A 21,127-nucleotide genomic window follows, 5' to 3' on the forward strand; every position below is an offset into this window, starting at 1 on the left:
ATCCCAGATTGAAAAGTAAACAACACTGTAATCACATTAATTTCCAACATACTTTATGTGAGCATTTCAACAAAATTCAAGAGTGACAAAAACTACAAATAAAAGAGAAATAAAACTGGTCCCAATGCTGGTAAAGTGTCTATTACATTATTTTTCCCTTTCACCCGATGAGAATATGTGCAACAAGTTTAGCTGTTCATTTGTGTTACATGGAGGAGAAAACAAATCCATGGAAAACCGATGTCTGAGAGATAAGGTTGCTCTTACATTCATCAAAAATCAATGTCTGTCATTCTATACAAGAGATTAATTTACACATATACTATAATATAGAACAGAAAGTCAGGGCAAAAAGCCTCTGGGTTAGGAAGGAAAGAGAGTGCACTGCAAAAACTAAATCTCAAATACTTTGGGTTTAGTTATGGTTCAAATATTTTAGTGCATTTGAAATAAAACTAACTTATAAGTAACTTTTCACAAAGACAGAGGAGTTGGTTTTAGGTAAATAATTCCTGAATATTGATTTTAAAAAATACAAGTTCCACTGGTAGATTATTTCTCTTAAAACATCAGAATAAATGTTGTTATAAGTTAAATAATCTGGCAATGGAACTATTTCTTTTTAAATCAATACTAAGAAATTATTTACTTAAAACAAACTCCTAGTTCTTGCTGAAAACTATGTTTGTATTACTAACTTGTACGTATTACAAATTAGTAATACAAAATTACATAGCAAGACTTTTTTCAAATGTCAAAAGTACAAAATTAGTGGAATTAGAACTTTTTAATCTATATTTAAGTATTATTGATTTAAAACTTGCTGAAAATTACTTATAGTTAGCTTTATTGTATTTCAAGTGAACTAATATATTTGCACAAAAAAAAAAAAAACCCGACAAAAATTACTTAAGATTTTGTGTTTTTGCAGTGTTTAAGGCTAATTCACAGCCATATATCTATCTATTTTTTAAACATGCAGTTTATATTAAAACAATTTGTCATAGATCATAAATGTTTTAGTGGTTGATTCAGTCACTTTTGTCAGAATAAAAAAAAAAAAAACATAAAACAAACAAAACCAGCTGAAACTGGATGAGGGAAAAAATGTAAAAGGTTTTTGCAAGGAGAAGGAAAACTGAGAAAAATCCATTAAGCTTTTTGATGCAGGTGTATTTTTGTTGTTGTTTTTTCTTTTTTTTCCTTTAGAGCAGAAAGAATGGGGAAACAAACAGGGAGGAGAAGCAGAAGCAGCAAAGCTGGACTCAAACAGACTGGTAACCAGTGCGGCTCTTCCGCCGACCAATCAGGTAAGAGATAAGCACAAGGATGATTAGGAAGCTGAGCGCCACGCCGACGGCGATGGGCACCAAAAAGCTCAAATCAGAATCCAGGAAGCATTCCTCAGCTGACAGACAGAGAGACAGACAGGAGGTTAGCGCCTCAGCAGCAAGTTAGAACACGATTTGTGTTGGAAATAAACGATTAGAAACAAAACCGGAAGCAGCAGGACAGAAACAACCTATGAAAAGATGGAAGCGGTGCAGAGCGGATTAGAGAGAAGAACACAAAAGAACAGATTGTTTCTGCTGAATTCAGTTTCAGAAAATTAACTCACTGAAGTCTGTCAGAGTAGATTAAACATTATGCCAAAAGCAGAGTGTAAAAACCGGAAACAGCTCGATCCAAACACAATTAGCACGAATGTTTGCTTATTTTTATTTTTTTGGCCGAACTTAATTGCCTCTTGTGAAAAGTAGTCTAATTGAAAAACTAATTAAATTGTAATTAAAGAAAAAGTGTCACAAAATGTATTGACTAAAAATAAAAACCACTAGCTTAAACGCAAAGAAACTTGTGAACCGGAAGTGATCCGCGCTACTGATCCGCCATCTTGCTGCCGGGCAGAAGCAGCGCAAAGACGGAACTGCTTCGAGACCAACGACAAGAAAGTAAAGTACTTAAATACTGTAATAGAGTAATTTTTAATCTTAATGTAGGCTACTTAATTTTAATATAGGGTACTTATAACGTTTTTGGGTTAGAAAAGAACGAGGCGAAAGCTTTTCTGAGCTTTTAGCTTATTTTGTTGTTGTCATAGCAACTCCATAGCGACTGCCATGACCGTTAGTTATTGTGTGTGGTTTGTGATTGTTTTATTTTTTTTTAAACTATTTTATTTTTTAATCATTTCAGTAGTTTTTTTCCAAGTACGCATCCATAGAACAGTTAGATCCTCCTCTAATGAAAATTACAGAGCAACTAGTTTTGTTGTTTTATTTTTAACATTTAAGTTTCTTCCAGTTTCTGGATTAAATGTTCTGCTCAAAATGTAAGTTTAAACTTGCATTTCTATAACATCATCGGTATATTTGTTGATAATGGTCTCAAAACAATATTACAGTTTATCGGAATAATTTCTGGAGCAATTTATCGTCCAGCAAAATTAGTTTTTGAACTACTATTTTTGCTTTCTTTCGCAAGAACCTCTTCTTTGCAGTGACTTTTACTCAAACGCTCCCCAACTCTGCTTTTAAATGATTAAACTTGGCTAAAAATACAAATATTTCCAAAACAGAAAGTTACCTAAATCTTAATTTTGTTTGCTCGCCATTTGTTTCCCAATCGAATTCAATTCAAATTCAAAAATACTTTAATTGGAAAGAAAAATTAAATACCAAAAAATATAAAAAATTGTTTTAGTAAGGCAACCCGATAAAACCCTTTTTAAGTTCTTAATGTATAAATTAATCAACCTTTTTCCAACAAAAAAAATCTGAATATTTGTTAGAGTATGGCATACTTTGCTAATTGTTAAGCAGGTAGAATAAAATTTTGACAAAATAAATATGCAATAATAAATTGTTCCATCATGTTGATTTGGACATTTAAAGTTCGAGTTGCTTTAAATGGGTAAAAATCAGCTGGACAAAGTTTTACTTTTATGCAAACTCACTAATTAAAAAAAAAAAAAAAAGATTTAACTTGGCCTTTAAGAAAAAAAATATATATATATTTGGAAGCGTCCTGATGGCAGATTTTAGATTTCAGCTTCCCACCCATTAAGAGACCAAGACTTGCATCTCCAATTTCTGTTTGGTAGTTTTGAGTACATCAAGCGTGTTTCCAGTCTTTATACAAAGCTAAAAGACAATCAGAAGACCCATAAGTTAACAGAACAAAACACACAGATTACGCTTTTCTCGTCACCAATTAGTGAAAAAGCAGCGATTTAAATAAGGCGGCGGCCACCCCCTGCAGCTCTAAACGAGGAGTAAGATCAGAAAGACTGGTAGCCCGACGCCATGTTTCTCTTCCTCCCGATGAAATAAGCCAGCAGAACAATAAGTATGAGAACAAGCAGGGCAACGCCGACAGCTATGGGAACAAGGTAGCTCTCCTCATCAGTCAGGCATTCCTCAGCTAGACGGGAATGAAGAGAGCACACACATGAATGTCTCACCCACTTAAAAAATAAAACATCTGAAAGGAAGCAGTTAGTCATAAAAAAAGCATAAACAACAGGGAATCCCTTCTGTAAATTTTCAAACATTTTTATTTCCATTGAAAATACTAAAAACGCTTCATTGACACAAATTGAATGTGATGCAGCTAAAAGCAAAAGAACACATCAGAGACGGTCCTGCAGCAGATTCCCTTTTATTTCAATTATATGACAGAATTGGAATAATTGAGTTTATTTTACCAAGTCAGAATTATAAACAAGTCCAGTTAAAGGCTTTATTGGTGCTGCAGGAACATCTTTATATTTAAGGCAGTTTTTACACAAAGACACAAATCACAAGCAAAAAAAAAAAAAAAAATCTAAGCTCATTTTTGATTAAAAAGCAATAATTCATGCACATGTACAATAAACCTGTGAAAGCAAATTTTTTCAGCGCAAAAATACACTGCAAAAACAAAACCATAAGTGTTTTTCTCTGTAGTTTCTTGTGCAAAAATCTCAGTAGACTGGAAATAAAAACAAAATAGCTTAAAAGCAAGATACAGCAGGTTGGTTTGAGTCAATAATTCATCTTTTTTTTTTAAACGATACTGAAATCATTTCACTTAAAACAAGTGCAATCTGCTAGACAAAGTATTTTCACATCAGTAAAGGAATTATTGACTTAAAACAATCTCCTTTTGTTGCTAAAAAGTTACTTGTAAGTTAGTTTTGTCTTAATTCAAATGTACTAAAATATTTGTACTATAAACTATAGACAAAAACACTTGGTAAGAGTTTGTGTTTAGATTTTTTGCAGTGTAGAAACTAATGCACAGCTACAAACGTCGCTATGGAAACACTTCCTGCCTGCTGCCCAATGAAGCTGCTCAAAATCTCAATTATCCCCTAAAACCAACGACTTCCTGCATGGGGAGAAACTTTGTTTTTGAATGGAAGACTTTAGAGATTATGTGAACAAACATGGCAGCAGATTAAAATATGCTGGAGATTATGTGAAAGCTACATTAGACTCACAAGTTAAAACAAGAGACACACCACATGGAGATTGTAACTGGATTTTTTTTCCTGTGATTAACTTGATTAAATTAGTTATTGATACAACGTTTTGAGTTTTATAAAGAAAAAAAATTAAATCAGATGTAATCTTATTCCATCATTGTATGTTTAATTTGAAATACTTTACATAACCTGCTGCACATGTTTTATCTGTTATAATATGAAACATTTCCTAAATTTGCTGATCGAACATGAAAGAAAATCAGTCTATATCGTCCAGTAAACTTAATCGGTGCATCTGAGGACTGTAAATATGATACGTTATATTAATCTGAATAATATTACAGACAGAAAAAAAGGAATTAATTCATCAGATATCAAAGAAAAGTCCTAAACTTTCCAAAATATTTCCAAGTGGTCTGGTGTCCAATGCATTTAAAATAAGACAAAACTTACAAGCAACTTTTAAGAAAAAAAAATAAGTCCATTATTTCTCAATATCGATAAAAAAAAGTCAGCCTTCCACTGGCAGATAATTTATAAATTTTTTTTCATGGTACAAGTGAAATGATCTGCCAGTGGAACTCTTTTAAATTAATATTAAGTCTCATAATTGTTCCTAAGCTAGTTTTCTTAATTCAGGTGTTTTAAGATATTTGCACTGGAAACTACACAAAAACACTTTGTGAGATTTTGACTTCCTACAAACTCACTACTTCGCAGGATTTGGGAGCTTGGCTTAAGTCAATGACTTCTTAATATTAATAAAAAGTTCTGTTTTCAGTGGCAGATTAATTTATTCTCAATACGGAAAAAACATTTTATACAAGTCAAATATCAGTGAAACTTGTACCTTTTAAATCAATATTAAGAAATTATTGACTTAAAACAAGCTGTTATTTCTTGCTGGAAAGTTACTAATAAGATAACTAGACAAAAAATACCTGGTCATATTTTGAGTTTTTGCAGTGTAACCAGTGCTTCTCCAATTTAAGCCGAATCCATTTTTTGAAAAACTCCAGCTCACTTTATTATTTCCAGTTTTTATCTCTGCAGCAGTGAAACAGCTTTCAACTCTCATCAAAAAGCAAAAACACAAATGATATAATCAAGATTTTTTAATTCTTTGTCACAAATATTCAAAGACGATGTGAAAGGTTTTCAGGACTGTAAATGTCCTCTCATCCAGCTGATCGTAACACAAGTGAGAAAATTAGACGACAAGCAATATAAAACCCTCTTAGTGCATTTCTGTGCAAACATTCTGATTCCAGAATGATTCACAGCGAAAGTGACAAATATTTGATTTCCCTTTTCTGACTAATGCCACCATGTGTTTGTTGGTTAAATTAAAAAAGTACCTGTGATTCTTTCATTCTAGTTTGCTCTGATTGGAGTGTGTGCAAAAATAAAAATAAAAAGACTCACACAGGTGAACAATGGCTTCATAAAATCCTATCTAACACTTGAAATCTGAAAGAGATGCGCAAATGATCTGCTTGATGCTGATGAATAATATCTGAAGTTAGTCATAATCTGGTTTTACAGTCGTACAATGGAGTATTGGAGACATTTCAGATAAAAGAATTAAAAATACTGGCCATGAAGGAGTAGCTTTAAGCCAAAAAATATATAAAATTTTGAGATTAATTTCACATATTAATGAGAAGAAAAGTGGATATTCTCTGTTTTTATGATTTAAGGCATAAAGTTATAAAATAAGTCATCTTTGTTTGGGGAAAAAAACCTCTGAACTGACAGAACGTGACCAAAGTCGAAGGAGAATCACATCTGAATGTTTTCCAAGAGTCAGAGCTGCACTGTAAAAACACAAAATATTACCAAGTAATTTTAGTTTAATTTCTATTGCAAATATCTTAGTTCAGCTGAAAGAAGACAAAAATAACTTATCAGTAACTTTTTTAGCAAGACAGAACAGATTATATTACGTCAATAATTCCTTAATATTGACAGATTATTTCACTTCAAACATTTTGAAGTGAAATAATCTGCCAGTGAAACTAAGTTTTTTCTAACTAATAATAAATAATAAATTATTTAAATAAAATTAAGCTTTTATATGTTACCTAAAAGTTACTTCTAAGTTTATTTTGTCTTATTTGAAAGTGAACTACGATATTTGCACTTGAATGTAGACTAAAAAGACTTTTGGTGTTTTTGCAATTTGGATCCAACATTCAGATACATTTCTCAAATTTTCCACTAAATCCTAAGATTCTGGTCACCATTTGTCACAAATATCTGATTTTATAATTCAAAGAAATACGTTTTCTTCAGAAAAATCTCTTTTAAACAAATTTCTGACAGTGAAACTTTATTTTCATTTTGAAAATTTATGATGGACACTAGAGAATATCCACGTTTTCTTGTAAATATGTGAAATTATTCTACAAATGAGTTTTTTGACAAACAATTTACTCCTCTGTGGTCAATTATTTCTTTTTTAATCTATAATGACCCCAATATCTCCTTACGCATTCATAACATGAACAGAGCCTCAAAATCTGAAATAATTCCCAAGATTTCTCCTGATCTACAGGGAACAACACGGGCCAAAACCCACCTCTCTCATCCGTGTTCGTGAAATTCTGGATATAAATACAGAAAGGAGCTCTAATATTTTGATTTGATAATTATCAGGGTGAAAAGCGAAACTTTAAACAAGAACAAAAACTAAACGAGGGAGGGAATGTGTGCTGAGCAAAGTGCAGGATCATAAAAGCTGAAGATCTTGTGCAAAAAGCTATACGAACTGACCAGAGGTTATAAATCTTCAGGCGTTTCTGCACACAGAAAACAAGCTTTGCTGATCACCTGAACTTGAGCATCAACAAGAAGCAAAATGGGAAGGACAAAAACAGGATGAAAACAAACCGAACCAGGGGAAAAACAAGTTTGGTCCTTGTGGAAAACGTCAAATTTATCTTTGGGCTGATTCAATTTAATCAAGTTTTTTTTTCTTCTTCTTCTTCATTTTATTACCAGCTGGTACTAAAATGATCATTTTTCAATCTTAAATAGATTCGCCAGATCAATTCCAAGGACCAGGCTTGAGAATCCCGTGACGTGAGGAGCGAACGCACGCTGGATTTAAAGGGTCTGATATCCAACATGGGTCTTTCTTCGACCAATCACGTAAGCGATCACTACAATGAGAATCAAGCCAGCCAGAGCAGCACCAACAATGATTGGGATTAAGATGCTGGGGTCATCCAATGAACATTCATGGGCTGCAGATAAAAAGGAGAGTCAGTCAGCTGGTGGAAAAGTTCACTTTCTTATTTTCCTCAATTTAAAACAGAGGCAAGAACGAAACAAAGAAATTATTCACCATCCTGGGACAAAACCGAGCTGCAAAACTCTTCACACCACTTTAACTTTTATATGTTCAATGAGAAATAACTTCACCGCATTTTAATGGGATTTTATGTCACAATTTACACTGATTCTCCTAAAAATGACTTTTACTAATGTCAAATCTGAATGAGCCGATTCTGGTCTTTTCACATCTGATAAAATCTGATTTGTGTCACTTCCGTTTGTGTCGCGTTCAAAGTCTGCAGCCTGAACGACCATGTCGCTATTTTGAGGTGAAACGAGTCAAAATCTTGCGGCAAAAGAAGCTGCATTAATCAATTAATCGCATAATCCATTTGTTCGATTTATCGTTTTTCTCTTTTCTCTCTTTACTAAAAACTGGATAAAAGTCTTCAGTCTGCTGCTTTGGTTACAAATATTCCTTTTTCGAAGGATAATTTTGTTTACAGAGACGTCATAATTCATTTAATTTGTTGTTTTGTTGATTTATTTGGGATATTTGAAATGTCTTCCAGTTCCAGAGTTCAATTTTCATTTGAAGTTAAAGTTTAAAATTGGTCTCAAAACAACAATATCATCGTTGGAAAATTATCGTACAGCAAAAATTGTTATAAATGCATGCCACACTTTTCAGATTAACTGACTGCTAATTTCTGTTGGTATATGACATAAAATCCCAATAAAATACATGAAAATTTCAGGTTTTAATATAAAAAATGAGAGAAACAAGTCATGATATAATAAAAACAGATTTTTTTGTGTTTTAAATTAAATTCTTTGCAATAAATGTGCAAATAAGGAACCACACCTACCACATAGTAATAGAGAGTATTACTATTAATTCAGTCCATTAGATAAGAGAAGAGAGACGACTGACCTGTGCTGTAGAGACCTTTCTTCACGCCGAACGGCTGCACATGCAGGCTGAAGGTGTAGATGGAGAGCAGGTCCGTGATGGTGAAGTTCTGCTCCTTGTTGCACATGTAGGAGCTTCCCACCGCCGCCTCCCACAGACTCAGGTTGGTGCTGCTCTGAGCAAAAACGCCTGCAGGGCGACACAGGAAACTCAGCACCACACCTGGAAAACTGCAGGTTGTTTCCGAGCGGATTATAAATACCAGAGCTGGTGTTGATGGTGACGTTCAATGCATGGAGGCGGAATTTCTTTGTGTCCTGTTAAGATTGAAAACGAGTTAAACTTCCTCTTCGTTTTATGGCTGAGAAGTTAAACTGATCATATATTCTTCAAATTTCTTACTTCCCATTTTGATTTTTATAACAGAAAATAAAACCTGTTAATTTTTACATTTATTTGCTGATTAATAAAAAGATCAAACAGCATTTCTTCTCATAGTGTGCAGTAAACACCATCTAAAGACCAGCATAACTCAGTCTCAATGTGAAAAGCTTCAGAAATAAGGGAGAAAACAAGGATCTGGCCTGCAAAAACAAAATATAACCAAATATTTTGGTAGATTTTATAGTGCAAATATCTTGGTAAACTCGAATTAAGGCAAAACTAAAATATTTGCACTACAAACAGGACAAAAACCACCAGATAATATTTTGTGTTTTTGCAGGGCAGATTGTTTTCTCCCTCATTTCTGAAAATGTTTCACATTATGCAGCTCTGCAGATGTTTTCACTGCACATTATTACAAGATAGGCTGTATGTCACCAAGATATTTAAACTAGAAGTTGGTCAAAAATACTTAAGATGTGTTTTTGCAGTGTATGCAATAACATATTTGGACATTTGATTTTCACCTTTTATTTAAGAAATTAAATTAGTGTAATTGCTAGAAATACACACACACACAAGATAGAAATAAGCTTCAACAAAAAAAAAAAAACAATAAGTTTATAAAACTTACGTTGTAGAATGAGAGAGAAACGGTGATGTTGTTGGACACCAGGGTGAGCTCACTGTTGTCAACTCCACAGCTTCCAGAAACTTCAGTCGCAGGGTCAAAGTTCACCTCCTGATACTTCTGAACACACAAAATAAAAACCATTGTGCTATTAATAATAAACTATTCCCAAACTACTGCTAAACATTTACAGAGCCAATAAAAGCTGCAGCTAGAACAGTTTGAAATGATTTTATTTTGTGAATTTGTCAAAAATGTTGTTAATAAAAGTGATAAATCATTCGAAGGGATGAATATTTTATATAGGTACTGTATGCATTATTTATAAATTATTTTAGTCGATTATTCTCATTATTAATCACATAAAAACGTAAAAGTTCAGCAGATTTTCATTTAACTACTTTAGCCTTTTAGATTTACCACATTAGAAAAACATGAAAGGATACAAAGAAACAATTTTTTTATTTAAAAAAATTTATCAAACAACATTTTATTCCCTAAAATACTATAAAATATCATTTAAACCAGGTGAAGCGAAAAGCCACTTGAGATTTTTTGTGGAAAACAATTTTATAGACAGTTTTTTTTGTTTTTATCTTAAATGGTGAATATTTATACAGTTTTGGCTTAAAAACTTCTCTGAATATGTTTTATCAGCAAATGCCCTTAAACTCCAGTTAAAGATTATTTATTACAAAACTACTATTTAAATAAATTGATTCACCTTGATTAATTGCTTAATCTCTGGCATATTCTGCAGATTTTTCATTTAACTACTTGAGCTTATTTTAAATAATATTTGAAATACACTGTAAAACGCAAACATTTAATTCCTTTTAAAATATAAAAATAAACATTTTATTGTCTAAAATACAATAAACGTGTTGCTTTGGTGTTTACCTGATGCATCTGCAGCAAAAACAAAATATTTCTAACACCAACATGTGAAAAGTTCAGCTATTTCAGCTCAATTTAACATCAATACAGTGAAGGGTTCATTATTTTTTAGATTACACCGTGTTCCAAATTATTATTCAAGAGATATTTTCTCTGATTTTCTTAAATGGTCAATGCAAATGATAGTCAGTATAATTTTAAGTCATGAACTATTATAAATAAAATTTTACTGAACAAAGCTCCCCATGCGAACAGTATATATTTTTTTTCAAAAAATTATTTCAAATTATTATGCACAGCAGATTTTCTAAACATTTTATGGATTATAAAGAGCTGCAAACAGTCATCCTCTGAATGTGCAGCATTAAGTGGTCACATGTACTAAAATCAAAGCTATTTCAATCAAAAACATCTTAACAGACGAGTTACATGTTAACATTGGACCTTCTTTGAGATCACCTGCACAATTCTTGCATCCATTGAACTTGTGAGTTTGTGGATAGTTTCTACTTGAATTTCTTTGCCGGATGTCAGAATATCTTCCCAGAGCTGCTGTTTTAATATGAACTGCATCCCACCCTCAGATCTTCTGCTTCAGGAAACTCCAAAGGTTATCAATAGGGTTGAGGTCAGAAGAGGATGGTGACCAACCATGAGTTTTCCCCCCTTTTATGCCCATAGCAGCCAATGACACAGTGATATTCCTTGCAGCATGAGATGGTGCATTGTCATGCAAGCTCTTCTTTTTGAATTATGAAAGAAAGTGATCAGTCAGAAAGTTCATATACTTTTCTGAGGTCATTTTCACACCTTCAGGGACTCTGAAGGGGCCGACCAGCTCTCTCTCTCCCCCATGATTTGGGCCCAAAGCATGACTCCACCACCTCCTTGCTGACGTCACAGCCGTGTTGGGACGTGGTGGCCATCCACCATTAATCCACTACTGTGTCCATCTGGACATTTCTGTACAGTTTTGGCTTAATTACTGCTCTAAATCTGTTATTTTTACAGCAAATTCCTTTTTTTTTTTTTTTTTTTGAGGAATTTGCACTAAACCAGCTGTATTAATCAGTCGATTAATCTGATTAATAGTTTCAAGATTAATTTGAATTAAAGTTGGGTCAAAGTTCAGCTACATTTTCTTGAGTAAATTTTTTTTTAAGTACTTTTAGAAGTATTTTAGTACATTGTACTGTTTACTTTTACTTGAGTAATTTTATGATGAAGTAATTCTATTCTTAGTTGAGTAAAATGTCTGTGTTCTCATGTTTTAACCAAAATAAATAAAAATAGCATATACAGGCTTTCAGTTTTTGTTAGTTTTATACTGAAACAAATTGATTTAGAATTTTTTTTTCTTTTGTTCGATTTTTCTTGTGACATTATGAATTATTTTTATTTTAATCTGTAAAACACCAAAATCTCCACTTAACTTTACATTTTGGTCTGTCTGATGATGTAATTTTTAATATTAATTGATTGATAATTTGATCAGTTACTCAATAGTTGAATAGACTTTTTAACCAGATACTTTGTTGGCCAAATACTTTTTACTTTTACTCGAGTAAATTTATGCTCCTCTTGCTACTGAACGCACCTTGTTCTGGGTGAAGCCGATCCTCAGGCCAAAGTTGGCCAGCAGGCAGGCCGTGCTGTTGGCGTCATGCTTGATGGAGTAATTCCCCACAGTAGGAGTGGGCAGAGTGGGAGTGGGGGTGGTGGGAGGAGCCGCCGTGGTGGCGTTGGTGGCCGGCGCCACGGTGGTGGTGTTGGTGGTCGGCGCCACGGTGGTGGCGTTGGTGGTCGGCGCCACGGTGGTGGCGTTGGTGGTCGGCGCCACGGTGGTGGCGTTGGTGGTCGGCGCCACGGTGGTTGGAGTGGGAGTGGTAGGTGCGGGTTTGTCCGCAGGGCAGACTGTTTCTGGAAAGCGGAGAGAATGGATCAGAACTTGATATGCGAAGGTCTGAGCCCAGAGGAGTGCGAGAGGCGGCGGTTCTTACGGTTCTTGCTCTTGGTGCCGTTGATAACGAAGGCCTGTATGAGCACGTCCGACAGAGTCATGTTGGCCTGGGGCGAAGCGATGATTGTGTCTTTACTTTTGCACAAGTAGCACATGTTCACGCCAACGTCTTTAATGTCAGGCTTTGCTTTCACAGTAACAGTATCTACAAGCAAGAAAAAAAAAGTTCACTCGTCTGAGTTTATTTTGTTTAATAAAACAAAATAAAAGGGGCAACATTTTACTGTTGTGTTAAATCGCAAAAGTACAGAATAAGATTAGGGTCACTGAAAAAGAATGCAGACTTTTGATCTCAGAGGGTTGAAATCTGAATACTGCATTACAAAAGTCCAAAGATTTTTTTCTTTTTTAAAAGTCTGAATTTTGAGAAAAAAAGTCTAAATTTTGAGATGAAAGTCAAAATTCTGAAATTAAAGTCAGAATTCTAAGAAAAACAAGTCCAAATTTAGAGAAAAAAAAGTCCAAATTTTGAGACCAAAAAAAAAAAAGCTTGAGGAAAAATGTCTAAATCCCAAGGGAAAGTCAAAATTTTGAGACAAAAGTCCAAATTCTGAAATTAGTCAGAATTCTAAGAAATATAAGTCAGAATTTAGAGAAAAAGTAAAATTTTGAGACAAAAATGTCTGAATTCTGAGATTAAAGTTTGAATTCTGAGGTTAAGGTCAAAATTTTGAGATAAAAGTAAAAATTCTTAGAAAAGTTAAAATTCTAAAAAAAATAAGTTTGAGAAAGTCCAAATTTTGAGAAAAAAATGTCTGAATCTTGAGGAAGCCAACATTCTGAGAAATAAAAGTCAGAAACTGAGATTAAAGTCAAAATTTGCAGGCAAAAAAAAGTAAATTTTTCTCCAGTGGCCCTTATCGTACAAACGTGTCCCATTCTCACACAATAACATACTAGCCAGTTCACACGGCACCTTGAATTCTGAAAGATTTTGTGCAACAACATAAAGTTTCTGTAAGGTTTTTCCATGCATGTTTTATATCAGAAGAGGTCAAACTTGGATTTTCTCTTGTAAGAAAGAAAAAAAAAAAAATAGTTGGACTACCAGTTATTTCCACATGGCAATCTGTCTGTTATTAGTCTGAAAGGTTAATAACGAGATGTTTTCATGCACATTTTCATCTTTACATAAATATAAAATAATAAATCAATTTTCAATCAGTTTCTGCACCATGCGGAAGCTGTGTGCAATTTTAAAGCAACATTTTTTCTCGCTGTGACTGCAAACAAAATACACCAGGTTGTATTTGCTTATTTATTGCGAGGTAACGCAAAAGAAAACAATTTCCCCCGATGCTCCAAAGGGGGCGCCATGAAAAGCAGAAGTTACCTTTGGATGAAGAATCCGGGAAGACATTTGAGTCGTTGAGGTTGTAAACGAAGGTGATGGCGTCTGCCTGGTAGCTTTTGTCTTTGAGGGAAAAAGTCACGCTCCATGAGTGTCCGTCCGCAAAGCTGAGCTTCAGAACTGAGCTCGTTTTGTCACATTTGCTTTCGTTTGATAATGCAGAGGTGGGAAGCCCAAATGAAACAGTTTTTTTCTGAAAGAGAGCAGAGTCATTACAGAAACATCAAACAATCAGATTCTTAGGTAGAGTTAAATTAACATAAAACAATGCAATAAAAACTTAATTTTCAGTAAAGATGGTATAATTGTATTTAATCAAAAACAAAAAAAGGCAGCTTTTCTCCCCTTTATCTGAACAAATTTAACAAACATCAGAATTTAAACTTTTGCAAAGCTCACGTCTTTTAAATAATAACCTTGTGGTTTTGTTGGCTCATTTTGGCTCTTCTGTAAATAAATACAACAAAATGTTTCTTCAGACTGACCTAATTATTTCCTCTTGACCCATTTTTCCTGCTGGTTTATAAACTTCCTCCGCACTTCCTTGTTCTTTGATCTTCACCGTCTTTCTGACCTCACGTATTTTATTGACAAATTTCATTTTCCTGCTGTGGTATTTTAATCGAGATCTAAACAATGCAGCAGTGAAAGTTCATTAAAGACAGAAAAAAATAGCAATTAAAGGACTATTTAAAATATACTGAGCAGTACTTAAGTCAAACTACAAAATATTTTTAAAAATTGCATTTAAGATAAAAGCATCAATCTGTAAACAGGTTTTCCACAAAACTTCTCAAGTGCTAAAGTTTTACCTTCAGCCGGGTCAAATAATTCACTATAGGATTCCTGTATTACTACAAGTTAGGAAATAAATTTCTTATCATAAAAAAGGAACTGGATACTTTTAATATGTGTAAAAGTATAAGTCTATAGAAATGGCCATTTTTTTAATTTGGTAAATCGTCTGAATAAATCGGCAGAATAATCAATCATCATAAGTCGGATCGTGAAGGGAATTTATTCTAAACTGATGTAAAGTTTGGTTTTTCCTTCACATCATCAAAGTGAAAATACAAATTCAGAAACACAGATTTCTTCACACCTCACATGTTTAAAAGTATTTTTGCCTCAGGAGTGTAAAACAATTGTAATTTTGTCTTTAGAGAAGGAAAATAAAACCCGGTTCAGACACCAGAGCGACGCTGTTCATACCACAGTGGTGACCGATAGCTTTAGGGAAGTCAGCAGCCAGATAAGCCAGGAAAACTAAACTTATCAGGGAAAAAGAAAATTCAGTTTTCTTTTCAGAACAGATTTTCTGCTGACCTCCAAGAGCCAGATTATTAAATTAAATCAATAACTTCCTTTACAAAAAAAAAAAAAATTCTATGACGTCGTTTCCTGATAATTATTTGCATTTGGCTCGTTTTCTTCACAGTGTCTGAGCCAAATGACTGATACATGGCAGCAATCATTCCTCAAAAAAATAATGATTTTATCAGTTATCCACGACATATCGGCATTAATATGGATATGGGTCGATGTTGGTCCTTTTTGACATCAGTAGAGGTCAGAGAAGTAAAAGAATGTGGAAAATGTGACTCAAACAGAGAAGGAATATCAGCAGGTATTGATATAACCCCAAACATTCACATTAGTGCATCCCTAGATTTCATGTAGGAAGAGTTGAGACTTTCAGCTACTTCCATTTACTACCTCTATGTTTTACACAAGAACAAACAACAAATGGCCACTTTTAGAATCTTAATGATTAATCAATTACTAAATTAGCTAAAAATTATTTCAATAACCAATTAATCACCATTAATTCAATTAATCGTTTCAGCAACACAAACATTATCTTTCTTACTTTTTCTGTTAACCATCATCAGCTGTAGGCCCAAACACAAAGTAAAATCTGAGATTTAAATTGTTAACATGTACGCCATCTGCTTGTAGAATAAAAACACATTTATTCTTGTGTCTGTTTTTCCATCCATTTAAAACTCAGTTCATCTTTTTCAGGGCAAGTCATGTAAAAAAAAAAAGCATTACATTGAACCCTTTTACTTATGCTATTTAGATTTGAAAGGTTCCTTAATGGATTAGATGAATGATTTATGATGTTTCCTTTAAAATTCAGAAGTGAAATGCCTCAACAAAAGAAAGGAAGGAAGGATGCACATGAGGAAAACTGACTAAACAAAATGCTGAACAGTGAGAATCTGCTGCTTGTCATGACCTCAGTCGTTTCCCCTTTTCATGAGGGCGCCTGCTTCCTAAACAGTGATGTGACAACCACGTGATTCAGGCGCCTGACAAGAGGAAAGCAGCGATGTCTTTCCAAGGGGCTGTAAATCAACAGACTGGTGTAGTCAAAGTACAGTGGCTCACCTTGTTGACAGCAACTTCGTAGGTGACCGAGAAGCTGACGGTCAGATTGGCATAAAGACACAACTTGTCCTCATTCTTGACCTGAACTTCAATGCCATGAGACAGATGGGACACTGAAAAGAAAACAAAGTTAAACAAATTTTGGTTAAAACAAGAAAAATAACTTACATTAGCAGCACAAAGTTCTTTACATTTCAGATTTATTCAAAAATATTTCAGTTTTCCTGCTGAAGCTGCAGTTTGTCACTTTCACAAAAACGTATTTATTTTTACTGATTTATTAAATCTGTCGCATGTTGTGACGGTAAAACATCAGACAGATAATCAACTGTTATCTGACAAACACCAAGTAAATTTCACTCAAACATAGAATTGGGCGCAACTGTTTATTACGAGTCGTTTTAACAGCAGTAAAAAGGAGGGCCTGTCATAATAAATACAGCTGGACGATAAATTGTTGTTCTGAACACAGGCTTATGATGCACTGGGGAAACCCTACATGTGATTAATTAACCTATTTATTATTGTGAAGGTCTACTTATTTCATGTTCTTGTAGCCTAGAATACATCTAAAACGATTTACAGATAGTTTCTGTGCAGGAATCAGTCTAGTGCGTTTCATTAACATAGTGTTCTAGAAAAACCACTTAAAATGATCAGATTCTCTGAATTTACTATTTATAGGTAATGGATTAGTAAAATGAACATTGTTCTTTTATTCTATGAACTACTGACGACATATCTCTGAAATCCCAAGCAAGAATTTTGCATTTATTTGTAGAAAATGAGAAATGGTCAAAATAATGAAAGATGCAGAGCTTTCAGGCTTCAAATAATGCAAAGAAAATAAGTTCATATTCATTTAATAACAGCAATACTAATGTTTTAATTCAGGAAGAATTCAGAAATCAGAATTTGGTGGAATAACCAGGAGGTTTTCAAAGGGGTTCAGAGCAGTGGGCTCTTCATTTTATCCAGAGATGCATTTCATATTTAGCTTGTTTTTACATTCTTCATAAGACAATTTCTTTCTTTTAACTTCACAGTTGTTTCAAAAACTTTGGACACCCCTGCTTCAGGCTGCATTCTTGGAAATCAGACCTTTTTATGCGTTTTTTCATGAAGTAGTTTCTGTTTGGTCAGGCTTTCATAAATGAGTCACTGGAGAAATGCTCATTTGTTCACAGAATGGTTGGATGATTCAGTCTCCACGAGCCGGCGGTCAACTCTTCCTCTATAATTACTCATTTTGTCACCAGATCCGAGGAGAAATCTTCAAAAATCCTTCCGCTTATGAATAATGAGGACCACAGCGTTTTTTGTTGTTTTTTTTTTTTACACATCATTCCCCAGATTTGTGCTTTAACAGACGCCAGAGGTTTCTTTGACTTCAATGGTTAGCTGCAGAACTTCATGAAAATTAGTATTTTTCTTTCCAAATCACCTTCAATCAGTGGCTTTTTTAATGCAATCATCTTAGCGGATCAACGGATATCTAAAGTACTCAGTCAATTTTGAGCATCAAAGCAGAGAATATAAAGCAACAAAATTTACTTTAAATGCCTGAAATCATCTTTTCACTTTGATTGTGACACAATATATCAATTAATTGCAAGATGAATTAAAATTAGCTCAGTAACTTTCATGCTTTGGTCTCAACTAGCTTCATTTTCTGAAGGACTATTTAGTTTTCAGAGACTTTATAATTAATTTTATTTGTTCTTTTGTTTATTTATTTTGGATATTTAAAATGTCTTCCACTTCCAGTGTTAAATGTTCATTAGAACATCCATTATTATGCTTAAAAATGGCCTGAAACAACATCATCATTTATCACAATAACTTCTGGGACGATTTATCACTCAGTAAAATCTGTTACCATGACAGGATTCATTATGGGTTATTTTCAAACTCATTCATTTTAGACCAAGTCTGTAACATGGCAAAATGTGAAAAAAAGTTGATACATTCTAGCTTAAAGGCTTTATTTTAAAAAACCAAGTGCTAGTTTTTATAGTCCCACTTCTCCTCTTGTGGGTGAGAAGAGCTCAAACTGTGCAGCAGGAAACACAAGACACAAAACTGTTGTCAGCAGATTAGCAAACAGTGCTAATCAATGTTACAAAGTTGCTGTCAGAGTCGTGTAAAATCTACAAAATGACCCTTTGGACTAATAAAAAACAACAAAGTCATGAGAGTGAGACTTGAACTGTTTTAAAACCTTAATATGTGCAGTAGCTGCAGCAAAGTCCACTGATTCTGGCTCTAAAAACCTGCATGTAGGTTACCAGAAAGGACAAGGTCCATTTAGATAACTGATAAGGTTTCACCAGTACGCTCCGTCATCAACTCAGCCGCTTGCAAGAATTTCCAGGTAGCAGAAACATAAAAACACACAAAGCGTCAAACTTTCCCCTGTGTTTAAAACCCGCTTTCTTTCTTTTTTTTCCTTTTTTTTGAAATAGAGAGAAAAGATGTTTACTGTGCGGGTCGGGTGGAGACAAAATCAAAACAAAAAGTCATATGAGAGCAGATCTAGGACAACTACAAGCACTAAAGTTTGTCTGTTGCTCAGATTTAGAGCAACAGAAATGCATTTATGACATGTTATGTTTCCTGCCTTCAACCACTTAGATGTTTGAATAGCTTCTGCTTTAGCTATTAATCTCACCTCTGCAACAAGCACCAGTTTTACTGTTTTGGCTCTAAAAGTGTGAAACATGTGATTGTACAACCTCCTGACACACAGCTTCAAGCTCTTCCGACAGTCGGCCAGCAATGCTATGCTCTCTAGATCAACTGTAAACATTCAATCAGCAGCAATTTACTGAGAAATGAGCTTCAACCAATTAGCTCTGACAAAGTTATAATACTATAACTCCCTATTGTTGAATTTTACAAAGCAATCCTTGAGTAAAAGTAGACCAACTGCTTGTTGTGGAAAACCCAGATTTTACAAAGTCACAGTTTCATAATATGCAATAAACCATAATATTGCAGTTTTGACAAAATCTTGGACAAAATAATCCAAGAACACATTCTCAAATTTCAATAAACTTTAAACTAATGAACAATGAGCACTGCAACTGGAAGACATTTTAAAATCCAATATAAATAAATACAAATAAAATCACACTTAAGTACATGTAAACAAAACTGTCCCTCAGAAAATAAAGCTATTGAAGCCAAAGTACCAGAATGACAATGTTAATTATCCAGTTTTTGGTCCAACCAATAAATGTTGAAAATGGAAATTATTGCGCTTTATTTTTATTTATTATGTGAATAAATCTTCCCAAATGCAGGAATAATTTACTTTTTATCAGCTCTATAGAGAAAAGACCAACAAAGCCAAGTACTCCCCCTCTCCCACGTGTTGCTGCACACTTGTGTCTATCTGGCTGAAAGCAGAAATAATAATCAAAGAGCAAACTCCTCATGCTTGAAAAGAAAAACTAAACAAGCAGCAATAAGTCATGCTACCTGACATTACTTTGCAAAATATCTACGGAAACCTCACATCACCAGACTGAAACCACTACGGCAGCAGCAGAATTACACCGCAACTAAATCTACTGACTCACAAAAGGGAAAAAGAAACTGCTGTCAGATTAACCAGAACATTTCAGCCTCTATGAGCAAAAACGTGTATTGTCTTGAGTAATCAAGAGAAGATCTGGTTTAAAAATGATCAAATATGGAAATGGATCCATTTTTAAAATAAACTGGGCAACATAAAGAACTCAGTAGATTTTTTAAAAAATTTAAAAATATATTTTCGCACCAATTTAAAGTTTTTTTTTATTGTTTAACATAAAACATACACATTTCCTTAAAAATAAGGATTAACTTCTCAACACAAATATTTAGCTTAAAGGTGCTAACTTGCTGCCAAAAGATGCTAACATTAACTCAGCTAGCTCGGTGAAGGTATTACCTGGTAAATTTTATCGGGCAAATATTTTAAACATATTTTCTGCTTCCTTAACTTCTTAATAGATAAGACAAGAAGGTTACAGAGTCTATCTGTAACTGGAGCTTAAGCTGCCACAATAAACGTTACCTAATCGGTAAGCCAGCTAGCAGCTAAGCTAGCTGAGGTCTGTTGCTGCAAACATTAGCTCCTGTGTTAAAATTGTTTATTTATTTGGGGACTTTAAGTTACTAAAAGCCTGATTGAAGTATGCACGGTGGCATTCAGATATAAACATATTTCAAAGCTACATGTTTTTGAGGAGTTTTACATTGACGTAGGTAACAATTAGCTCTGATGCGCTACCGCTGCAAAACATCACGACTGCGGTTAAATGAGCCAGTTTCAATGTCTTACTCGCTTTTTACTACTGTTTTCACATCAGTATTATATAAAACAAAATCAAAAACACCAAATACAGTTATCCGAATTTGACCGATGAAGGCCTGGAGTACACCAGAAGTTTAATCGCGTCACTTCTGAGAAACAGATCCAAACTTTTATTCATTTTTTGTCCCCATTTCAGTCAGAAATGAATCTGTGGTGATACTTACCAACTCCGAAAGACAGGAGGAAAATAAATGCCGCACATCGAGCCATGATCGCTGACGGGTTTGGATGTTCAGTCACTGAGGAGCAAAAATAAAAGCAGAGAAAAGTGAGGAGACGTTGAGTCGACCAGGCTGTGCCAGGAAATACAAGTCATATGACTGTGTGTCAAACCTGAGGGAGGTGAAGACCGGAAGTCTGGCTTTATTATAGCCTGTAAATCATTTGAAATTACACTGAGAGCCTCTGAAAAGACCTACAAATGATT

General features: G+C 34.1%; 1 protein-coding gene and 1 long non-coding RNA gene across 4 annotated transcripts; one reads left to right on the forward strand and one right to left on the reverse strand.

The window, feature by feature from the left end:
- Positions 1-36: 36 nt before the first annotated feature.
- Positions 37-21,127, reverse strand: LOC129360288 (lysosome-associated membrane glycoprotein 2-like). Of its 3 annotated transcripts, XM_055030398.1 has the most exons (10): positions 21,034-21,127; positions 20,865-20,939; positions 16,338-16,450; positions 13,926-14,136; positions 12,573-12,737; positions 12,170-12,492; positions 9,679-9,795; positions 8,923-8,977; positions 8,682-8,849; positions 1,332-3,423 (listed from the first exon to the last, which is right to left on the reverse strand). In XM_055030398.1, exons 2-10 carry the CDS (start codon positions 20,908-20,910, stop codon positions 3,281-3,283), a joined length of 1,341 nt encoding a protein of 446 aa, XP_054886373.1. In that variant the 5' UTR covers positions 20,911-20,939; positions 21,034-21,127; the 3' UTR covers positions 1,332-3,280. The 3 variants fall into 3 exon arrangements, with proteins under 3 accessions (XP_054886371.1, XP_054886373.1, XP_054886374.1); XM_055030396.1 differs by lacking the exon at positions 21,034-21,127 and having other exon boundaries at positions 37-1,408; positions 20,865-21,019; XM_055030399.1 differs by lacking the exons at positions 1,332-3,423; positions 21,034-21,127 and adding an exon at positions 3,530-7,716 and having other exon boundaries at positions 20,865-21,019.
- Positions 1,888-9,018, forward strand: LOC129360289 (uncharacterized). Its single transcript, XR_008605995.1, has 3 exons — positions 1,888-1,952; positions 7,508-7,621; positions 8,651-9,018. It is a non-coding gene; the product is annotated as an uncharacterized LOC129360289 (long non-coding RNA).

The sequence above is a fragment of the Poeciliopsis prolifica genome, unplaced genomic scaffold (assembly GCF_027474105.1).
Source record: "Poeciliopsis prolifica strain line A6 unplaced genomic scaffold, Auburn_PproV2 SCAFFOLD006, whole genome shotgun sequence".
Lineage (NCBI taxonomy): Eukaryota > Metazoa > Chordata > Actinopteri > Cyprinodontiformes > Poeciliidae > Poeciliopsis > Poeciliopsis prolifica.